The 17,401-nt window shown below is 37.0% G+C and overlaps 1 protein-coding gene across 8 annotated transcripts in view; it reads left to right on the top strand.

The window, feature by feature from the left end:
• Positions 1–17,401, top strand: part of MECOM (MDS1 and EVI1 complex locus) — a 547,090-nt gene that overhangs the window by 260,107 nt on the left and 269,582 nt on the right. For all 8 annotated transcript variants that reach the window (XM_044251750.1, XM_044251742.1, XM_044251740.1 and 5 more), the window contains exon 2: positions 8,152–8,489. In XM_044251750.1, the coding sequence (XP_044107685.1) occupies positions 8,152–8,489 (338 nt within the window). The remainder of the gene's footprint in view (positions 1–8,151; positions 8,490–17,401) is intronic.

Here is a 17,401-nt window from a genome sequence, read left to right as displayed (position 1 = left end):
GGATAGGGAAACAGAGACCCAAAAGAGCTATGGCACTCGTGCTCTGACTCTTAAGGTTGCCCCAGGTGCCAGAGACCTGTTGCTGAAAACGGATCTTGATAATGGGGCTTGTGCCTCTCCGGCTTTCCCCAACTGCAAATGGCATGGTCTACAATCCCCCGTCTTGACCCATGAGGGAACTGTAAAATATTCTCTATACCTTCCTGATGCTGATATGCTTCCTTTCCTGACAATGGTTAGTCCTCAACTAATGTGTCCAGCCCTAAACTAATGTGTTCCGTCATCAGTAAATTCCTGCTTGTGATAGTCTTTTCTTAAATACCTGTTTAAACAGTCATTTAGATAAGAGTGTCCCATTTGTGTGCAACAGGAAATGCCTGCCTTCTTTTAGATATGCTGGCAAATAATTACTGTAGATATGGCTTGAATACTGAAAGGCTGTACTCTGGTCATTTCAGACTGCCTAAGGAGTAATCACCCACCCAGTCTGCCTCACCACAATTTCAGGGCATTTCTGTTTTACCCTAAATGAATCTGAAGGAAAATCACTTTGGGGATATAAAAAAGTTTATGAGAAAAGCCATCAGGTCAAAGCTTGCCACAAGTCTCTTAAAATTTGTACTGCTAAAAGAAAGTTAAGGCCCAGAGTTATAATGTAAAACGAACCCCTATCTGATTGGTGATAAGTCTGTTCTTACCTGGGAAGTTCAGTGGGTATTGGTGATGGGGTTCCCTGACAACTGACTAAGCCAAACATTAACCAGGCCATGTTTTTCTTTGGAGTAGTACTCACAGAGCTTTAATGTCTTAATTTAGCTGTTTTAGATTCTGTAAGTAGATACCGAAGGGCTTTACTGGTACCTCAGCTATGAATTTTCTGGCAATTTCTTTCCATAACCCTTTTAAAAAAGTTTAGTTCCACCTCTGAAGAGGAACTTTTGAAAGTGGCCACGCCCATTTCATAATAGCTTAGAAGCTACCAGTTTAATTCACAAGCCATACTTGTTTAGTGAAATGTCGTGAAATTCCTAGGAGAGCAGAGAAACTCTTAATCAGATTTCAAAGCCACAGGACAACCAAGAGGTATGGCACCATCCTATGAACAAGATAAATGTTTGCTCATTGATTTGGTCCCTTACTTCCAATTCATGTGATATTTTCTGCCACCTCCCTTGCTGGCCTCCCAACACTCTTTCATACTTTTTGGTCTTTTTGACAGCCCATAAATGAAATATTTTTAGGAAGCACTGGGGGGAAAAAGTTCCGTAAGAAAGAAATGGAACAGCATGGTACAAGGAAGTAGCAAATACTTGAGGAGCAAGGAAGCTTAGAAGGTCATTTAAAAAATTCCATGTGCCAAGCCATGTTGATAGATCATCTTGCAAAAAGAATGGTCTCTGGAGACGTGAATTCTACAAGTGTGGTTTAGCGTCAGAAGATTCCATAGAGGTCTATTTTCTTCTCAGCCCTCTCTGGAGGCAGAACGTTCTGAAGACCAGGTCTATCAGCAGCTCCCATTCCAGTAGATGCCTCTCTTTTCTAAACCTGTACCTCTGGACCCTGACTCCAGTCCTTCAAAGCTGGTTTAAGTCCATTTTCTGGAAAATCATTTTCCTTACTTTTACTAGTTTCCTTTCTTCCTTTCACTGGGATCTTAAATTTCATTATCTTGGGGCCATTCTCCCTGAATATTCTGCCGGCCAGGTCATAGCCGCCTCCTTTGTTCTGTTTGTGCATCTGGCATTACTTGGGCTCCTCCCTTTTCCCCAAGCCCGGCAACACATTTATTGGTTGTGTTGCTGGTGCAGAAGAGCTGGGTCCTGAGGCCCTCCGCTTTCTCTCAAACATGCTGCTGGAACTGTTCTGGAATTGTCCTAACAAGGGAAGAAGAGCACGTCCGGTTTGAATTTGGGGAGGAAATTGATGTCTTCCCCCTCCCTGCCCTGCCCCACTATTAGCAGGCACGGATACAGGGACTCGCGTTCCTGAGCTCACGTCCTACCAGGAGGTCCCTGGTGGGCCTTTGAGGTTTGGCGGTGCCTCCTCTCCTCCTAGGGCTGGGCACGCATCCTCAGCTCTCAGCCACGTGTAATCCTTCCTGTCTGCTTGCAAGTTGGGCCCAAAGTGCTGGCGTTCCGGCCCACCCTCTTCTTTAGCAGCAATTAACCTTTACTGCAGAGCTTCCTTTGAAGTTTGCTCATGTTTTTATTACAAAACTGCAATGAGGAACATAATGGGGGGAAATGTCTAAATTTCTGAGTTACCTAATCTGTTCAATTCCCTAGCTGGTCTCCTCCTGGCAATCGTTCCATGTAGTTATGATCTCAACCAGTCGGCCTGAGATCTCAAACCATGTTTCTGTCTCAGCCTATTTTGAAGATTAGCGAGCTATTACACACACGCACACACACTGCACGTGCACGTGGGTGTGTGTATTATATGCATATGTGTGTGCGGCTGAGTCGAAAGAGCTCATTTCTTGCTTAATGCCTGCAGAAATCAATCTTAACTTTATAGGCGGACTAAGTGTCTATATGCTTTTAATATAAAAATTAACCTCTAGTTAGTTGCTAAATGTTTTCTCTCAATGAACGAATGTGAAGAGTAGAAAGGAAATTATTTATTGTGGTATCAATAATGATAATGCTGAGTGATAAGTATTATGATGGGTACTGAATGCTATTAATGGTGAAGCTTGGGATTTTGAATGGCATCTGCCCAGAAGATTTGCAGTTAAACTAGGCAGAGAGGCCAAGTGAAACAAATGGTGAGTTATATAAAACCCACAAAAAGAAAAGGCATTTTAGGCCAGCCTTGCAAATAAGAACCAAAGAATTACGAGTGAAATGGCATTTTTTTTTCTCTAGCTCGCCGTTCACAGGAGCTCAAATAAATGAAATCATTTTTCTCTGCTTTTCACTCAGCAGTAAATCATTGGTAATCTAAGGTTAGTAGAAAAGCAACTATGGAACTCAAAGAAAATAAAAGAGAATCTCTCTTTCTTCCTTAGGATGGGTAAGGACTTTCTAAGAAAAGAAAAATGTAAAAATCACAAAGGAAGAAAAAATAGACCTCCTTCCATAAAAGTTAAAATTTTTGTACAACATAAACCCATTAAAAAACCAAATGATAAGTAATTTATAGGGAAAGCATCACATGGTGATTTTTAAAAATTATTTATAAGGCAGACCAATAAAAGCTCAATTAAAAGTAGACAAAAAGCATTGAGTAATTTGCAAAAGAAGAAATACAAATGACAAAAATATTTAGTCTCAGTGTCAACTGAGATGTGACTTAAAACAATACACATAGAATCTTTTCCATTGTATTAATGAATTTTAAAAGCCAAATATAATAGTAATTTCTAGGATAGTTGATGGAAATTTAAATTGGTATATACTGCTGAAAAGCCATCTGTCAAAAATCATTCTTTCCTTATAGGAATCTAATCTAAGGGAATTAAAATGGATGAATATACAAATTTACATGAAGTGGTGTTTATCTTCGTGGTATTTATGCAACAGAAAGTTAGAAGCAACTTAAGAAATTACCATGGAAATAGTTCATTCTTTTGTGGGTCTACATAGTGGAATATTATGCTGCAATTAAATGTATTTTTAGGAAATATTTTTAAAATTGTAAGTGTTCATAAGAAAATATAAGTGAAAAAGCAGGAAACAGACCATTTACACAGTATGGCCACAATTTTGAAACAAACTTTAAAACATATATTAAAAAAAAAAAAGCAAATTGCCTGAGAGTTACGGATATGGTTGGGTTTGGACACCTGCATTCCAGTCTCAGGTGATTGGGTTATACTGCTTAGCATCCTAGAGGATCATTTTCCAGATTTGGAAAATAGAAGACTATTATCACCATGACTTTCTTACAGGATTGTCAGTTAAAGTAAGAACATACAGATACATCTTTGGAAGTTATCATTATTGCTGTTATTTCCATAGTTTTCTCTTTGCAGATTGGGACATGCTTTCAGAATGGAACTCTCTCAAGTGCAAACCTATGTTAGTTATTCAAAGAGTCATAGAAATAAATATACTCCAGTCCAAGAGTGTGATCTGGCTTGATCTCTGGGGATATTAGAATACTTAAAACTTGAATCGAAGAGGCTGATTTCCAAGAGCATTGCCTAAGTCATTTGTCTCCTATCCAACAATAAGCTTGTCTTTCTGTCCTCACTCAGTTAATGATACATCTAAAGGATGCATGAAGCAAATTCCGGTAGCAGGCAGCTCAGCTCCAAGAAGTTACAAGGTTATTTATCTTTCTGCGACCACTGATGTATATAGCAGTTTTTACTGATACTACCTATTGTAAATGGGCCCAATTTCTGCCCCCTCAATAACAGAGATTTAATGGAGATAGGATAATTGAGGTGGTTTGTCATTTAGATGAAATGTTTCAGCAGCTTTTTGGATAGTTCTTGAGTAATGTACTGGAAGCATTAGTTTACTTTGGTTTATGCAAATATTCCATGTGGTGTGCTAAACCCCATTTGCTGGTGAAAATTTCATAATGCTAGATTACAGTGAAATATTGTTGCATGTTTCGATATGTAAAACTCAGCAGTTTTTCTATTTCTATTTTTTTGTCACCACAGCCCTTTTTATATTAAATTCAGATGATACTAGATGAACAGAAGCTTGAAAACAAATTGCCTGCGTTTGCATATACATTTAATGCCTGCCTGTGGATGAATAGGGCCAAGAGTATTTTTCCTGGCTTTGCGTGACCTATATAAGTTGTTCTTTAGGTTTAATTGGAATTTTTTGCCATTGTAAACAGAATTGCATTCAGGCTCTACATTCAAATTCTTCTGTGCAGCAGCCTGGGCACACATGTGTACTTTGTCTCCACAAGAATTGAAATCTAATGCACTCGTTTAGATTATGCATCGGGAGAGTTTGTGGGTAACTCAGAGGTCATGAGGTCAGCTATGCCAGTGGGGGGGCCCAGATGGGTTTGTCTCTATCCTTTTTTAAGATTTGAGATCACTTTGATGGAACTGACAGTATGAGTGATTTAACCCTTTGAGGAAATAGGGGAAATTTTACTGACTTTTAATGGATAATTACTGGAGGAAATAGTTCTATTCACTTGGATGCCTTTTGGTTTCCTGCTGCTTAAGTGGACAGGTCTATAGATTATACAATACTTCCAATTTATAGCACTTACTTCTCGAGAAAAACAAAGTCTGCACAATGTGTGATAAATCCTTTTAAGAATCTGTAAAGTAACTCTGCATTTGCAGTGGTTAAATGTTACAATTCTAGAGAGATGTTTTTTTACATATTTTTAGCTGTATCAAGAGCGCTGGTGAACTTTTGGCTCCTAGGTTGAAGTGCAAAATCTCCCTGAAGGATAGATTTAGATGGACTTTATCAAGGGTGTTTGGACCCTGAAGTGTATTTCTCTGATGATATTTCTTTGGGGGCATTACTAAAATTGTTTCTTTTGATGCTGGGTTGGGCGAAAAGTTTATAATCTGTTGTGTTCTATTTCTATGGGTTTAAAGGTATTTAAAGGATCAGAATGGTTTTTAGCATTTGGTTTAATAGTTCAACAAAATTATATGTTTAGGTTATCTATTTAGTAAGTATTTAGTAAGCACCTTTATGCAGATCACTTGGAGAATTTCTAAGAGCTGTGAGTTCTGAGTCTTCCCTTTATGGGCCAATTTCCTAGTTGGAATAACAGAGTCCTTCATATTAAACTAAAGAGCAATGCATGGCATTATTTGATCATCAGATTTGGAGGGTGGATTTTGTAGGGAGTCAAGGAAGGGGGATACTTGTGTTAAATGGAATGGTGAAGGGACAAGCTAAAGGTTGACCTGAGAGGATGACTACAAGTTGGATGGGCAGACGGGTGGAGATAGGGTGACCCAGCAGGAAGAACTGCATAGGAAAAGCTCACTGAGCTTAGAAGACAGGGGTAAGCATATTCTGGCCCAAGGTTTTCCTACAGAGGAGTGCTGAGAATCAGAGAGAATGGGAGAATGGTTTTAAAATAAGAGCAATTTTATTTCAAGCCCAAGAACTCTGGATTTTCCCTGTGAACAGTAATTACTGTGAATACTAATTACGAATTATTGGAGGGTTATTGCATGGGAAAATGGGTGTGCTGGGAAAATAAATTTAGCAGCCTTGTACAGGCTCAGTGTTGAGGGATATTGGAGGTTGGAGGCTAGAGGTCTGGAGGCATATTTAGAGGACTGTTAGAGAATTCAGGAATGAATATGTGGATAAAATGAATGAGATGGAGATAAAAATCTTTTTTTTTTTTTTTAAAGATTTTATTTATTTATTTGACAGAGAGAGATCACAAGTAGGCAGAGAGGCAGGCAGAGAGAGAGAGAGAGGAGGAAACAGGCTCCCTGCTGAGCTGAGAGCCCGATGCGGGACTCGATCCCAGGATGCGAGATCATGACCTGAGCCAAAGGCAGCGGCTTAACCCACTGAGCCACCCAGGTGCCCCAAAAATCTTATAAGGACAGCATTTCATGACTGTACAGATTAGAGGATGAAGGAGAGAAAATGTCCATGTTATTTTAGAACCTTGAACATGGATAATTAGGGGAAAACAGTATTCTTAATAGACATGGTGAAGCAGTGGGGAGACTCAACTTGAGGGCAGATGATAATCTACAAGATTTTGGATATAATGAACTTGAATGATAATGGGCTTGTATGTTCAGTTCAGATGTCTCATAGGAATAAGGTTGGGTTCTGGTACTTGGGTCTGTGCTTGGTTAAAATGGCGTTGTCTTATCATTTGACTCAGGAACCAAGCACTTATCTAGAAAGATATTTCTGCATGTGATATCACTTTATACTTCATAAAACTTTAAGAGGAGTCAGCACTTGATCAACGATTGTTAATGAATGTCATAGTTAATAAATTTCCATAATGAATCAGATAAGGAATTTGACTAGAGCTCAGGTTTTGTACCCCTAGTCCAATAAACTACCTTGGAAGGTTTTAATAATTAGTAGAACTGCAGGGTTGCTAGCATCTTAAAGGTCATCTATTCTAGTCATCATCCAAAGCTGAAATTCGTCCATATTATTCCTAATTTATGGTTATCTAGGCTATGTTAGAAGTCCTTTAATGGGAACTTAAAGCAACTCTGGATGGATCCGATTGACATTTGTCTCCTTATAATTTTAACTCATTTTTTTTAGTTCTCTCTTTGAAGTTCTACAAATCAGACAAATCCGTCCATAATCCCTGTAGACAAGAAATGTATGTTTATTTGCTTTAAGATAACTGAAATCCCCTTCAGCTGGTGAACTGGTGGGAAATTCACACTCAATCACAATTCTTTAACCCCCAGCAAACTGTATAAAAGATTTTAGGGTCTGAAATGGTGCACTCATTTATTTCAGATAGAGGTACTGTGCTGCCTTGTGGAGTCCTGAGAGCCCCCTGTGTGAAGTGTTCAGACTCCTTGTTACTCTGCCTTGCTTTCCCCTCTGGAAAACTCACCTATTTTCTTTAATGATTTTGTTTTCACAAATGTCTAGAGAAATCACTAGCTTCAAGTAGCTTTAATTCTCTGCATAAGCTGTTGATGCAAAGACTACCAATGGTTTGGTGATGTGTTCGAAATAGGAAAGATAAAAAACAAACACAAAGTAATACTCCAATAAATAGTCCAGCTACATAGATTTAAGCCATGTTGTCCATGGCAGCCCTTGGAATCTTTGATAGTTTTCTATCATGTAGTCTAAGATACATTGCATGATACAACTTTCCAATACATTGTATAATGATATCACCTTCCAATTTAGGATGGTTTGTGGGTTTGTAGGTACACATATATTTACTTCTTATCTGTACTTTATTTAGACCAATAATTAAATTGCTGGTTGTTTCCCAGCTTAAATAATGGATTGAGCTGGCCCATGAGAGCATTGGCTGTTGAAGATTAGCTCATTTGATTTATAGATTCACCGCAGATAAACCAAAGTCCCCATCTGTGAACCACAGAGACTTTAATGCAGACATACTTTAACAATGGCCTTCCCTATTTTTTCTTCAAAGAACAACAACTGAATACTGGGTACTGAGCTGTGGGATTTTGATTCTTCTGTATTAGTTGGAATTCACAAAGTTATTATTTGTTCACAGGTAATGAGTGTGTATATGGCAGCTACCCTGAAATTCCTTTGGAAGAAATGTCAGATGCAGATGGAGTAGCCAGCACTCCCTCCCTCAATATCCAAGAACCATGCTCTCCAGCCACATCCAGCGAAGCATTCACACCAAAAGAGGGCTCTCCATACAAAGCCCCCATCTACATCCCTGATGATATCCCCATTCCTGCTGAGTTTGAACTTCGAGAGTCAAATATGCCTGGAGCAGGACTAGGAATATGGACCAAAAGGAAGATTGAGGCAGGTGAAAAGTTTGGGCCTTATGTGGGAGAGCAGAGGTCAAACCTGAAAGACCCCAGCTATGGATGGGAGGTAAGAATACATTTTGAGTTTATACATTTAAATGTATTCAGGTGTGTGACTAATAGATCAGCTTTTAAAGTGGATATAAAATAAGCAAATTCCAAATGTTACCAAATGTCTTCAAATAGATCTTTAAGAACAAACCTCCTTTGTAATCTCGCTTCTTGTTATAAACAAAATGTTGCATAAAGGTATACCATCATAGAGAAGAACTCAACTTATGAATGGTAAAGAATAGTATCAACTTACAAGAGGAAACAAATGCAGTTTTTATAATTAGCATTTAGAAGCTTCAAATGTGGCCATCCACATAGTATGTGGCATAAGCAAATAGACATCATCTTGTGACAAGCTTATTGTATTTTATCTTTTCTTTGGTGGCAAGGCTTGGAACATTGGAGGAAACACTTGTTTTCTTGAGTTAATTTGGTTTTATTTTGTTCTACGTGGTCATTTTTCTCCATGTTCTAATATATTTTGCTACTCTTGTGATAACCCTGCTTTGATTCTACATGTTTCTGGAACATGAGCCCTGTACTGAATTCTGTGATGGTTCTTTCTATTCAAATTGATTTAATGAATAATTCATACATGAAAATGATGGCAAAAAACAATATGAAAATTAGTTGCTGGTTTTAGCCGTGCTTTTCACAGAAACCATCTTGATAATATCTAAGAATGATAAGTTACAGTCTGATTACAAAATCAAAGTAAATTTTATGTCAGTAAGAACAGGTAACTATGTGACGCTGAGCTTATAATTTTTGTAAAGATTCTGTAGCTTTATCTACTTTCCATTATTTTTCTACTTGAAAATTTACGTGGTTAAATCATAACATTATAATTTCTGGAAAACCTGGTCTATATCTGCAAAATGTATAGGCGATTTCCATATTAGCAAGGAAGTGTTTTTTGGAGACATGATTGACCCTTGGTTTCCTAGTATTTCATTTAGACAGAAATCAGATAAACTAGATTTATTTAGTATGTTCTCTTAATATTTATGGTCATTAATAGAATATATGGTCAGCATTTTAAATAGAAATAAATACACAGTGCCTTCAGGACTTAATTTCAAATTTTTGTCCCCTTATTTTATATGTATCCTCTTGTAAAATCTGTGCAAAATGCCTCAATCAAAACAATTCCTGTCTAAATTCTAAAATGCTGAAAGTTAAGATCTGGATTTGACGTGCTGACAAGTAAGAAATCCTTCCTTAGTTTTGTTCTTAGCCACAGCTCAGGTAAAGTTGTGGTTTGGCCACACTGCTTTTAGACACATATATCGATAAGAGATTTTTTTAAAAATCACTGTAGCATTAACTGATATGTGAGTTGAATAAGTTTTAAACTAAATGCGTAGAACTTTACGTCATTTTTGTTCTCCTTGAAATAAAGGCTATAAACATTCTAGTAATAAGTAACTCATTAAACTTTTATTACAAAATCTCCAGAGCTAAACAACAAGTTCAGTACTGCTCGAGATTATCCAGAAGGCTTGGGATAAACCAAGGCTTAATAACAAAATAATTTTGCAGTTACAGTGCTGATAAATGCAAGACTATGTCTCCTTCAACAGGATGCTTATGGATTGGGGGATGAACCTGGGGAAAATTCAGCATTTAGAGGAAATTTAAAAATAATTATTTTTCTCTTTGGGAGTAGAATGTCTTCAGTATATACACAGGAAAATACCTTGAGAAACGTAAAATGATTCTTTTCATTATGTTAAAACTGAGTTGTTTTATTGGTTGGAATTCAAGGTAGTTCATAACTCTGGCTAAAGATCACCCATTTCCTCTCTCTCAGGAATTCAGTTGATGGTTAATTCAGTAATTTTCTGCACCATTTTAATTGTTGCCCTCACTTTCGAGAGTGTGGATTATCTGCTCTAGATGTGTTAATGAACAAAACCAGGGAAAGGGCTTTTTTGGTGATTTTGGCAATCTTGTTACCCATGGAGGAGTACTTGAGCTCTTGACTCTAGAGTGTTCCCCCCCCCTTTCTAATCATACCCTAGTTAATACAAAACCCAGTCGTGATCAACAAAGGCACTTTCACAAAGGCATCTTGCCCTACTCCTGCGTGCTCATTTTTAATCACTCTCCTGTCATATTTGCCCTCAACAATGGCTGATTTCTCTCTTGTTTGGTTAGACAGATAATTGTGACCAACTAATGTAACCTTGACTTTTGATACCCTTTCATTTTAAAAAATGATGAATTTAGGGAGAAAAAAACCTGTTAGGCCAAGGAAAATATACACGAACAGTGGAAGTCCATATTCAACAAACAATCATTGAGTGCATACTCTGCATCAGATTCTGCCAGGAATCCAGTTTATCATAACCAAACTAATCATTGCTATCTCTAGTACCATCCTTGCTCTTTTCCACTAATAAATCTCCCCTCCTTGAGCACTTCCTGTATAATAAATTGTATTACCATCTGTCCAGTTGCTGAAGCAAAGAAAATGGGTTATGTTTGACTACTCTCTCCCACACCAACCAGATATGATTCATAGTTCCCATGTTCTATGGGGCCTCCATTCTTTGCACACACTGGTCTTCCTACCTGGGAACCTCCTTTTCCTATCCACCCTTAGCAAGTGTCTATTCATTCTTCAGATTCTTCCCTTCCATGACATTCTCCTTGACCTTTCTCATCAAAATTTAGTATTGCTTACATTTCGCCCCCCACCCATAGCACCAGGTAAATCCATGGACAAGAATTTAAAGCACTGTATAACATCCAAATTTCCTGCCTAGCTTCCCTAATAGAGCAAAATATCCAGAGATCTGTCCTCTAAGTGTAGCGTCCTGATTGTGTCCTATCTGTGGTTTCTGTGGTACTGTCTTATGCTAAGTCCATTACCTGAAACAACCAGACTGGATTAGTCACTGCAGGCTGCCCTAACAGAGTACTACTAATTGACTGACTGGGTGACTTAAATGGCAGAAATTTATTTTCTAATAATTCTGGAGGCTAGAAGTCCAAGATCTAGGATAGCTGTTTTGGCTTCTGGTAGGGACTCTCTTCCTGGCTTGCAGATGGCCCTCCTCTTGCTTTGTCTTTGCATGGCCATTCCTAGGTGCATGTGTGCATATATACATGTGCACCCACAGACACACATAACATAGGGGCAGCAGGAGAGTGCTCTCGTATTTCTTCTTATAAGGACACTATCAGACTTATAAGGTCCTATCTGATCAAGACCTCACCCTTATGACCTCATATAACCTTAATTACCACCTGACAGCCCTAGATATCCACAAATATAGGCACATGGGGAGTTAGGGCTTCAGCATAATGGATTTGGGGAGGACTCAAGCATTCAGTCCATAACACAGACATTGAATAAATAATTGTTTGGTAAAAGAATGAGTGAAAGAATGAAAGAGCAAATGAAAGAATGATGAATGGATAGAGGATTATGTGACTCATAAGAAAAGATAGGGAGTGGGGCTGAGGGAGTTCCATGAAAAAGCTAGAATGTGGATTTTAGACTTGTGGAATCAAGCCTTAACTCTGCCACTGTTGTGCAGTTCTAGGGAAATAACTCAAAATTAATTGGTTCATGCATTTTTATTTGACCCACGAGCCAATAACTGCCCTGCGTCATTACTTGTTATATAATTAAAATGAAGTAAAGAAATATGGTAGTCTTTTCAAAGAAAGTTTTTAGGAGAGAAAGCTCAAAGATAATATTGCAGTTAGTGACCACCTTTCTGGACCTTCTTTAAATGGTTCTTTAAAAGTATAACATATTTCCCCAAAAAAGACACTTTTGGAAAAACATTTCAGTTTGTATTTTAGAGAAACTGTGTATTTTTGAAGATGGTTACGGACCAAAATACAGGGTTAGGTAAAATAAGCCATAGATATCAAAAAACATTATATGTTTTCTCACAAATCAGTATTGATTTAATAAAGAGAAACTTTAAAAATAAATGCTAGCGTCTGGCAGATTGCCACCTTGCAGTGTATATGATTGTCTCTAACAAAAGGTTTTTGAAGACTGGGGAACACTTAATTGTCTCTAGGACCTAAAAGTAATTAAGGATAGGACACTTACCTATCTTTACCTAAGGGTAAGTTAAGAACTTTAGAGTTACTGATTGATTGAATAATAAAAACAGAAAATTCTGTTAGTTCAAGACAAGTGTTTCCTCGTATGTGTTCTTCTAAAGATGACCATTGTATGATAACATGGAAATTGCATGGAGAGCAGAGGGAATCAGGATTCTGGCATGAGATTTACCAGACTTATGTCTTCTTCAGGGCTCTGTGTGCTAGTTGAGAGATTTGGGAAAAGTTATGTAATATGCCGCTCAGATTATATATATGGAACATGGTGATAATAATTGTACCTATCCGATGAGGGTTGTAATGACGATAAAATTTGACACTGTGAAAAACCTACCAATGAGCCTCCCATCTGCTAGAAGAGCTTAATAAAGGTGAACAAAAACAATGAAAGCTTGGCTGGAATAGAGATTTAGCACAGACTCATCAGATAGGGCAAAGGGCAACTATATTTTATTCATGAATTTTTATAAATTTTTGTTCTCACTCTAACTTCTTGTTTCCTGGAAGTTCAGTTATCTCTGGGATGGTCTAATTATGTGACTCTGGGTTTATCTGAAAAGGAAGCACTGGTTGTTTTCTAATTAAGAGTTAAAACAAGGATTTGGGAGAGATTCATAAATTTCTTTTTAAACCAAATAATAATTTTGGTGGCAAATTTTTAATGGCCTGAGATGGGTCATTGGAAAAATAACGTGAAATTTTGTTTCCTTGTAATATTGTCACTTAGCACATTTTCTCTGTTTATCTTTGCTATCACTTGTCATCATGAAACTCCTCAAGTAGACATAAGTTAGCTGATGATGCATCTGTTAGGTGCCAAACCCTCTGTTGTATCCCTCTAACCCACAGCTGATCCAGATTACATTGATCAGTTAAAATGCCAGGTATGAGTTTAACTTTACTTTTTCTTTTTTCAAGCATACACATACTCAGAGGTAGAAAAATGAGGACATGAGTGGTCAGTAAATTTCTCTTATGTTTTGTTAAATAGATGGGAAGGAATAGTAGAAAGAGATTTTGCTGGCATCAGAAATTCATTAAATAATTTTGATGCAGTGCTTTGACAATACATTATGTTCCAGTAATATAATCCTGAAATGTGATATTGGAATGAATGTGTGCCTCCCTATATCATTTAAGAAGGAATAGTTTCCACATTTGTAAGTTTGTTTTTGAGTTCTGCACTGATGCCTTGTGTATGAAAACACACAATCTGTATGTTAACTGAAATATGAATATCCATTAAAACAACAACAACATCAGACTTTCAAGATACCTAACTAACAACTGAGTTCAGACTCAGGAGGCTGACAATCAAGTAACATATGTTTGGTAATAAAGAAAAAATAGTTTGTGATGTCCTAACATCTCATAGACATCAAATATCTTTGAATGGCAATATTTCTCCCTTATCTCTCTCTAGATTTGCTTGAGCCAAAAATGAATTTTACAGTGATTCGTAGAATGAAATCAATACTTTGGCATTGATTCTAGAGAAAACGTTTATTCATTAATGGGAAAGCAAGTACCCTTGACATGTTGCATATTCTTAAAGCCAGATAACTAAGTACAGACCTTTGACTTAATAATTTTGGAGTGAATTGATTCCAGTAGAAGGGAAAGAGTATCAACTATCCAAAAGGATGTCTTTAATGGGTAGTTAAGAAAGAGAAATGTTATCTAATATAACAAATGTACATTACCATAAAACCTTACGTTACAAACTATTATTAAGTTTTTGCAGTGTTATTTAAGGATGATAAATATAGTTTGGATATTCAGTTTCACTTTATGAAGAATAACAGAAAATACCAAGATAGTGATGCCTTGGTGGCTCAGTTGGTTAAGTATCTGCCTTCAGCTCAGGTCATGATCCCAGGGTCCTGGGATTGAGTCCCGCATCAGACTCTTTGCCCAGTTGGGAGCCTGCTTCTCCCTCTGCCTGCTGCTCCCCTGCTTGTGCTCACTTGTGCCTGTACTCTCTCTCTCTCTGTGTGACAAATAATAGATAAAATCTTAAAAAAAAAAAAGAGAGAAAATATCAAGATAAAAAGTAAAACTTACTAATAGGATCCTGAATATGATTGTCACTGGGGCCCAAGATCTTATAGACTCTCTTGGAATATAATGAAATGAAGAAAAGAAAATCAGTCTATTTGATTCATTTTGTGCTTCCAGCATACATATATAGTAGGAATTAAATCTCTGGCTATTGAAAGAAAATAGCATTTTATTCTCCTGAAGTACCAGGAACTACCTAGTTTTGCCCAGGGTTCAAGAGGATCCCATCCTGTTTTGTGAGGAGGTTAGGAATCCCCTCATCCCACTCCTACCCCCTCCACGTACGTCCTGTTAATACTCATGGCTTGCCCTTTTTTTGCTTTCCTCCATGAGAGGTATTGATGGAATTCAGCATGTCTGCTCCTCTTATTGCTGCTTTGACAACTTCTAGTACTTTCAAAGTATAGGCAGTGATGTGGACAAGTCTGATATCAAAGTTTTTTTTAAGTTCCCCAAGTCATCAGTGCACCCGTTGTGATGAACACTGGGTAACATATGAAACTGTTGAATCACTGTATTGTACACCTGAAACTAATATAACATTGTAAAAAATAAAAATAATACATAATTATATACTAGACAAAAACCAAGTAATTATATTAAAATTATTCATCAGTTAAAAAAAAGTTAATAAAAGAGGGTGTACTGTATTCTTCAAAATTTTCCATGTCATCAAAGGCTAGGAAAGGACATGAAAATGTTCCAAATTAAAGGAGAAGAAACAAACAGAACAACTAAATGTAAATCTGATCTTAGGGAGGATTCTGTCAATTGGCAAAAATGGACTTTGGATAGATAGGATAAATAAAAAAAAAACAAAGCAGAGGCACCTGGGTGGCTCAGTGGGTTAAAGCCTCTGCCTTCAGCTCAGGTCGTGATCCCAGGGTCCTGGGATTGAGCCCCACATCAGGCTCTCTGCTCAGTGGGGAGCCTGCTTCTTCCTCTCTCTCTTCCTGCCTCTATGCCTACTTGGGATTTCTGTCTGTCAAATAAATAAATAAAATCTTAAAAAATAAATAAAAACAAACAAAGCAATGTGTTGTACATTCAAAGCTTACAAAATATTATGTCAATTATATTTCAATAAAACTTACAAATAATAATATAAAAAATACATTTCAAAAGGCATGATTGTATTTCACATTGACATAGAGGAAAAACTGCATGACCACCTCAATAGATAAAATCCCAATATATTTTCATCACAAAACCTCTGAGCAAACTCAAAGTAAAGGGTGCTACTTTGAATTGGTAGATATATATAAACAGGCTACAGCTGACATTACAATAATGAAATAATGTTGGACATTTTCCTTCAATGACATGTAAAATTGAGGCTGTCCCTATTAGTACTCTGTTCAAAATTGTCCAAGTCAGTGCAATATGGAAAGAAGAAAGGAATGAATAATCTTTTTCTTTAAGATTTTATTTATTTATTTGATAGAGAACACAAGTAGGCAGAGTAGCAGGCAGAAGGAGAGGGAGAGGGAGAAGCAGGCTCCCCGCTGAGCAGGGAGCCTGATGCGGGGCTTGATCCCAGGACCCTGGATCATGACTTGAGCCAAAGGCAGATGCTTGACCGACTGAGCAACCCAGGCACCCTAAAAGAAAGGAATGAAAAGAACAAAAATTTGAAGGGATAAAGCAAAATGTCTATATTAATAAATGATATGATTGTAAATACTAAGAATAAGTAAATTTTAAAAAGTAAGCCTGATAAAAGGTAAATATAAAAAACTGAATTCCTTCATACTTGAAAAAACAATTTGTGTAAGTTTAAAATACCATTTATGTCAAGCAATTAAAATGTTTAATCAGAAAATTCAAATATGTAAAAATAAACACAAATATTTTAAAATACCTACACTGAAAAATTCAAAACATAGCAGAAACGTAAAGATGACCTATATAGAGAAATCACACTCATTGTTTAGACAGGTCTACGCTGTTAAGATAACAAGTCTTCCCAAAGCAACATACTGACTCAGCACAATTCTAATCAAATCTTAGTACGCTTTATTGTGGGAATTTACAAGTTGATTGTAAACTTCATGTGGAAATATAAAAGACCTAGGATAGGAAAAAAAATTTCCCCAAGTAGCAAGAGATTTTTGTTTTACTCTGTGTGCCTTCATGGTCAACTAGAAATTGCATGTGAGTCACTTATTTTTCAAAAGAATATTGGGTGATTTTCTCCCAGTTAAGCAGTGTATCCCACCAAATGTATCAAAGTGAGTTTCTTTCTTACTCACCCCCATACTTGTGTATGAGTTGCTTAATCAGTAGTGAAACTCATGGGTTCAAAGCATGAAATGTTTAGTTAAGATCCTCTTCTAATAGATTTGACAGTCAATTCTAGGACTTGGTCATTTCTTTATAGTAATTTGTTATTCTGAAATACTATTCTAGAATACTTAGCTGGGCCACTGCATCAGGATGTTTCATTCTCTAAGCCTTTTCCTTTAGGGTAAGTTTGGAAGCAGTGAGAAGTAATAGGAAATAATGGGTAGAAATTATCTTTGAAGGATAAGAGAGTTAATGAAGCTTCTTTGCTCCTTAGTTTGCTCAGTGAAGCAGTATGGAGAGAATTTCTTCCAATGATGATCAGTAATTAATATGGAGAAATGGAGACACTGGGGGCATTTATAAAATAAATAAAGATTGTATTAAGGTAGCATGTTGGCTTCTCAAAGCTTATTTACATTGATAGAATCATACAATACAAATTCTGCCAAAGCACTTTTCTTTATACATAGTTCTGTCCAGAATTTT

The sequence above is a fragment of the Neovison vison genome, chromosome 6, assembly GCF_020171115.1.
Source record: "Neovison vison isolate M4711 chromosome 6, ASM_NN_V1, whole genome shotgun sequence".
Taxonomy (NCBI): domain Eukaryota; kingdom Metazoa; phylum Chordata; class Mammalia; order Carnivora; family Mustelidae; genus Neogale; species Neogale vison.
The sequence above is the reverse complement of the archived record's forward strand: the minus strand, read 5'-3'. Positions and strand labels throughout refer to the sequence as shown.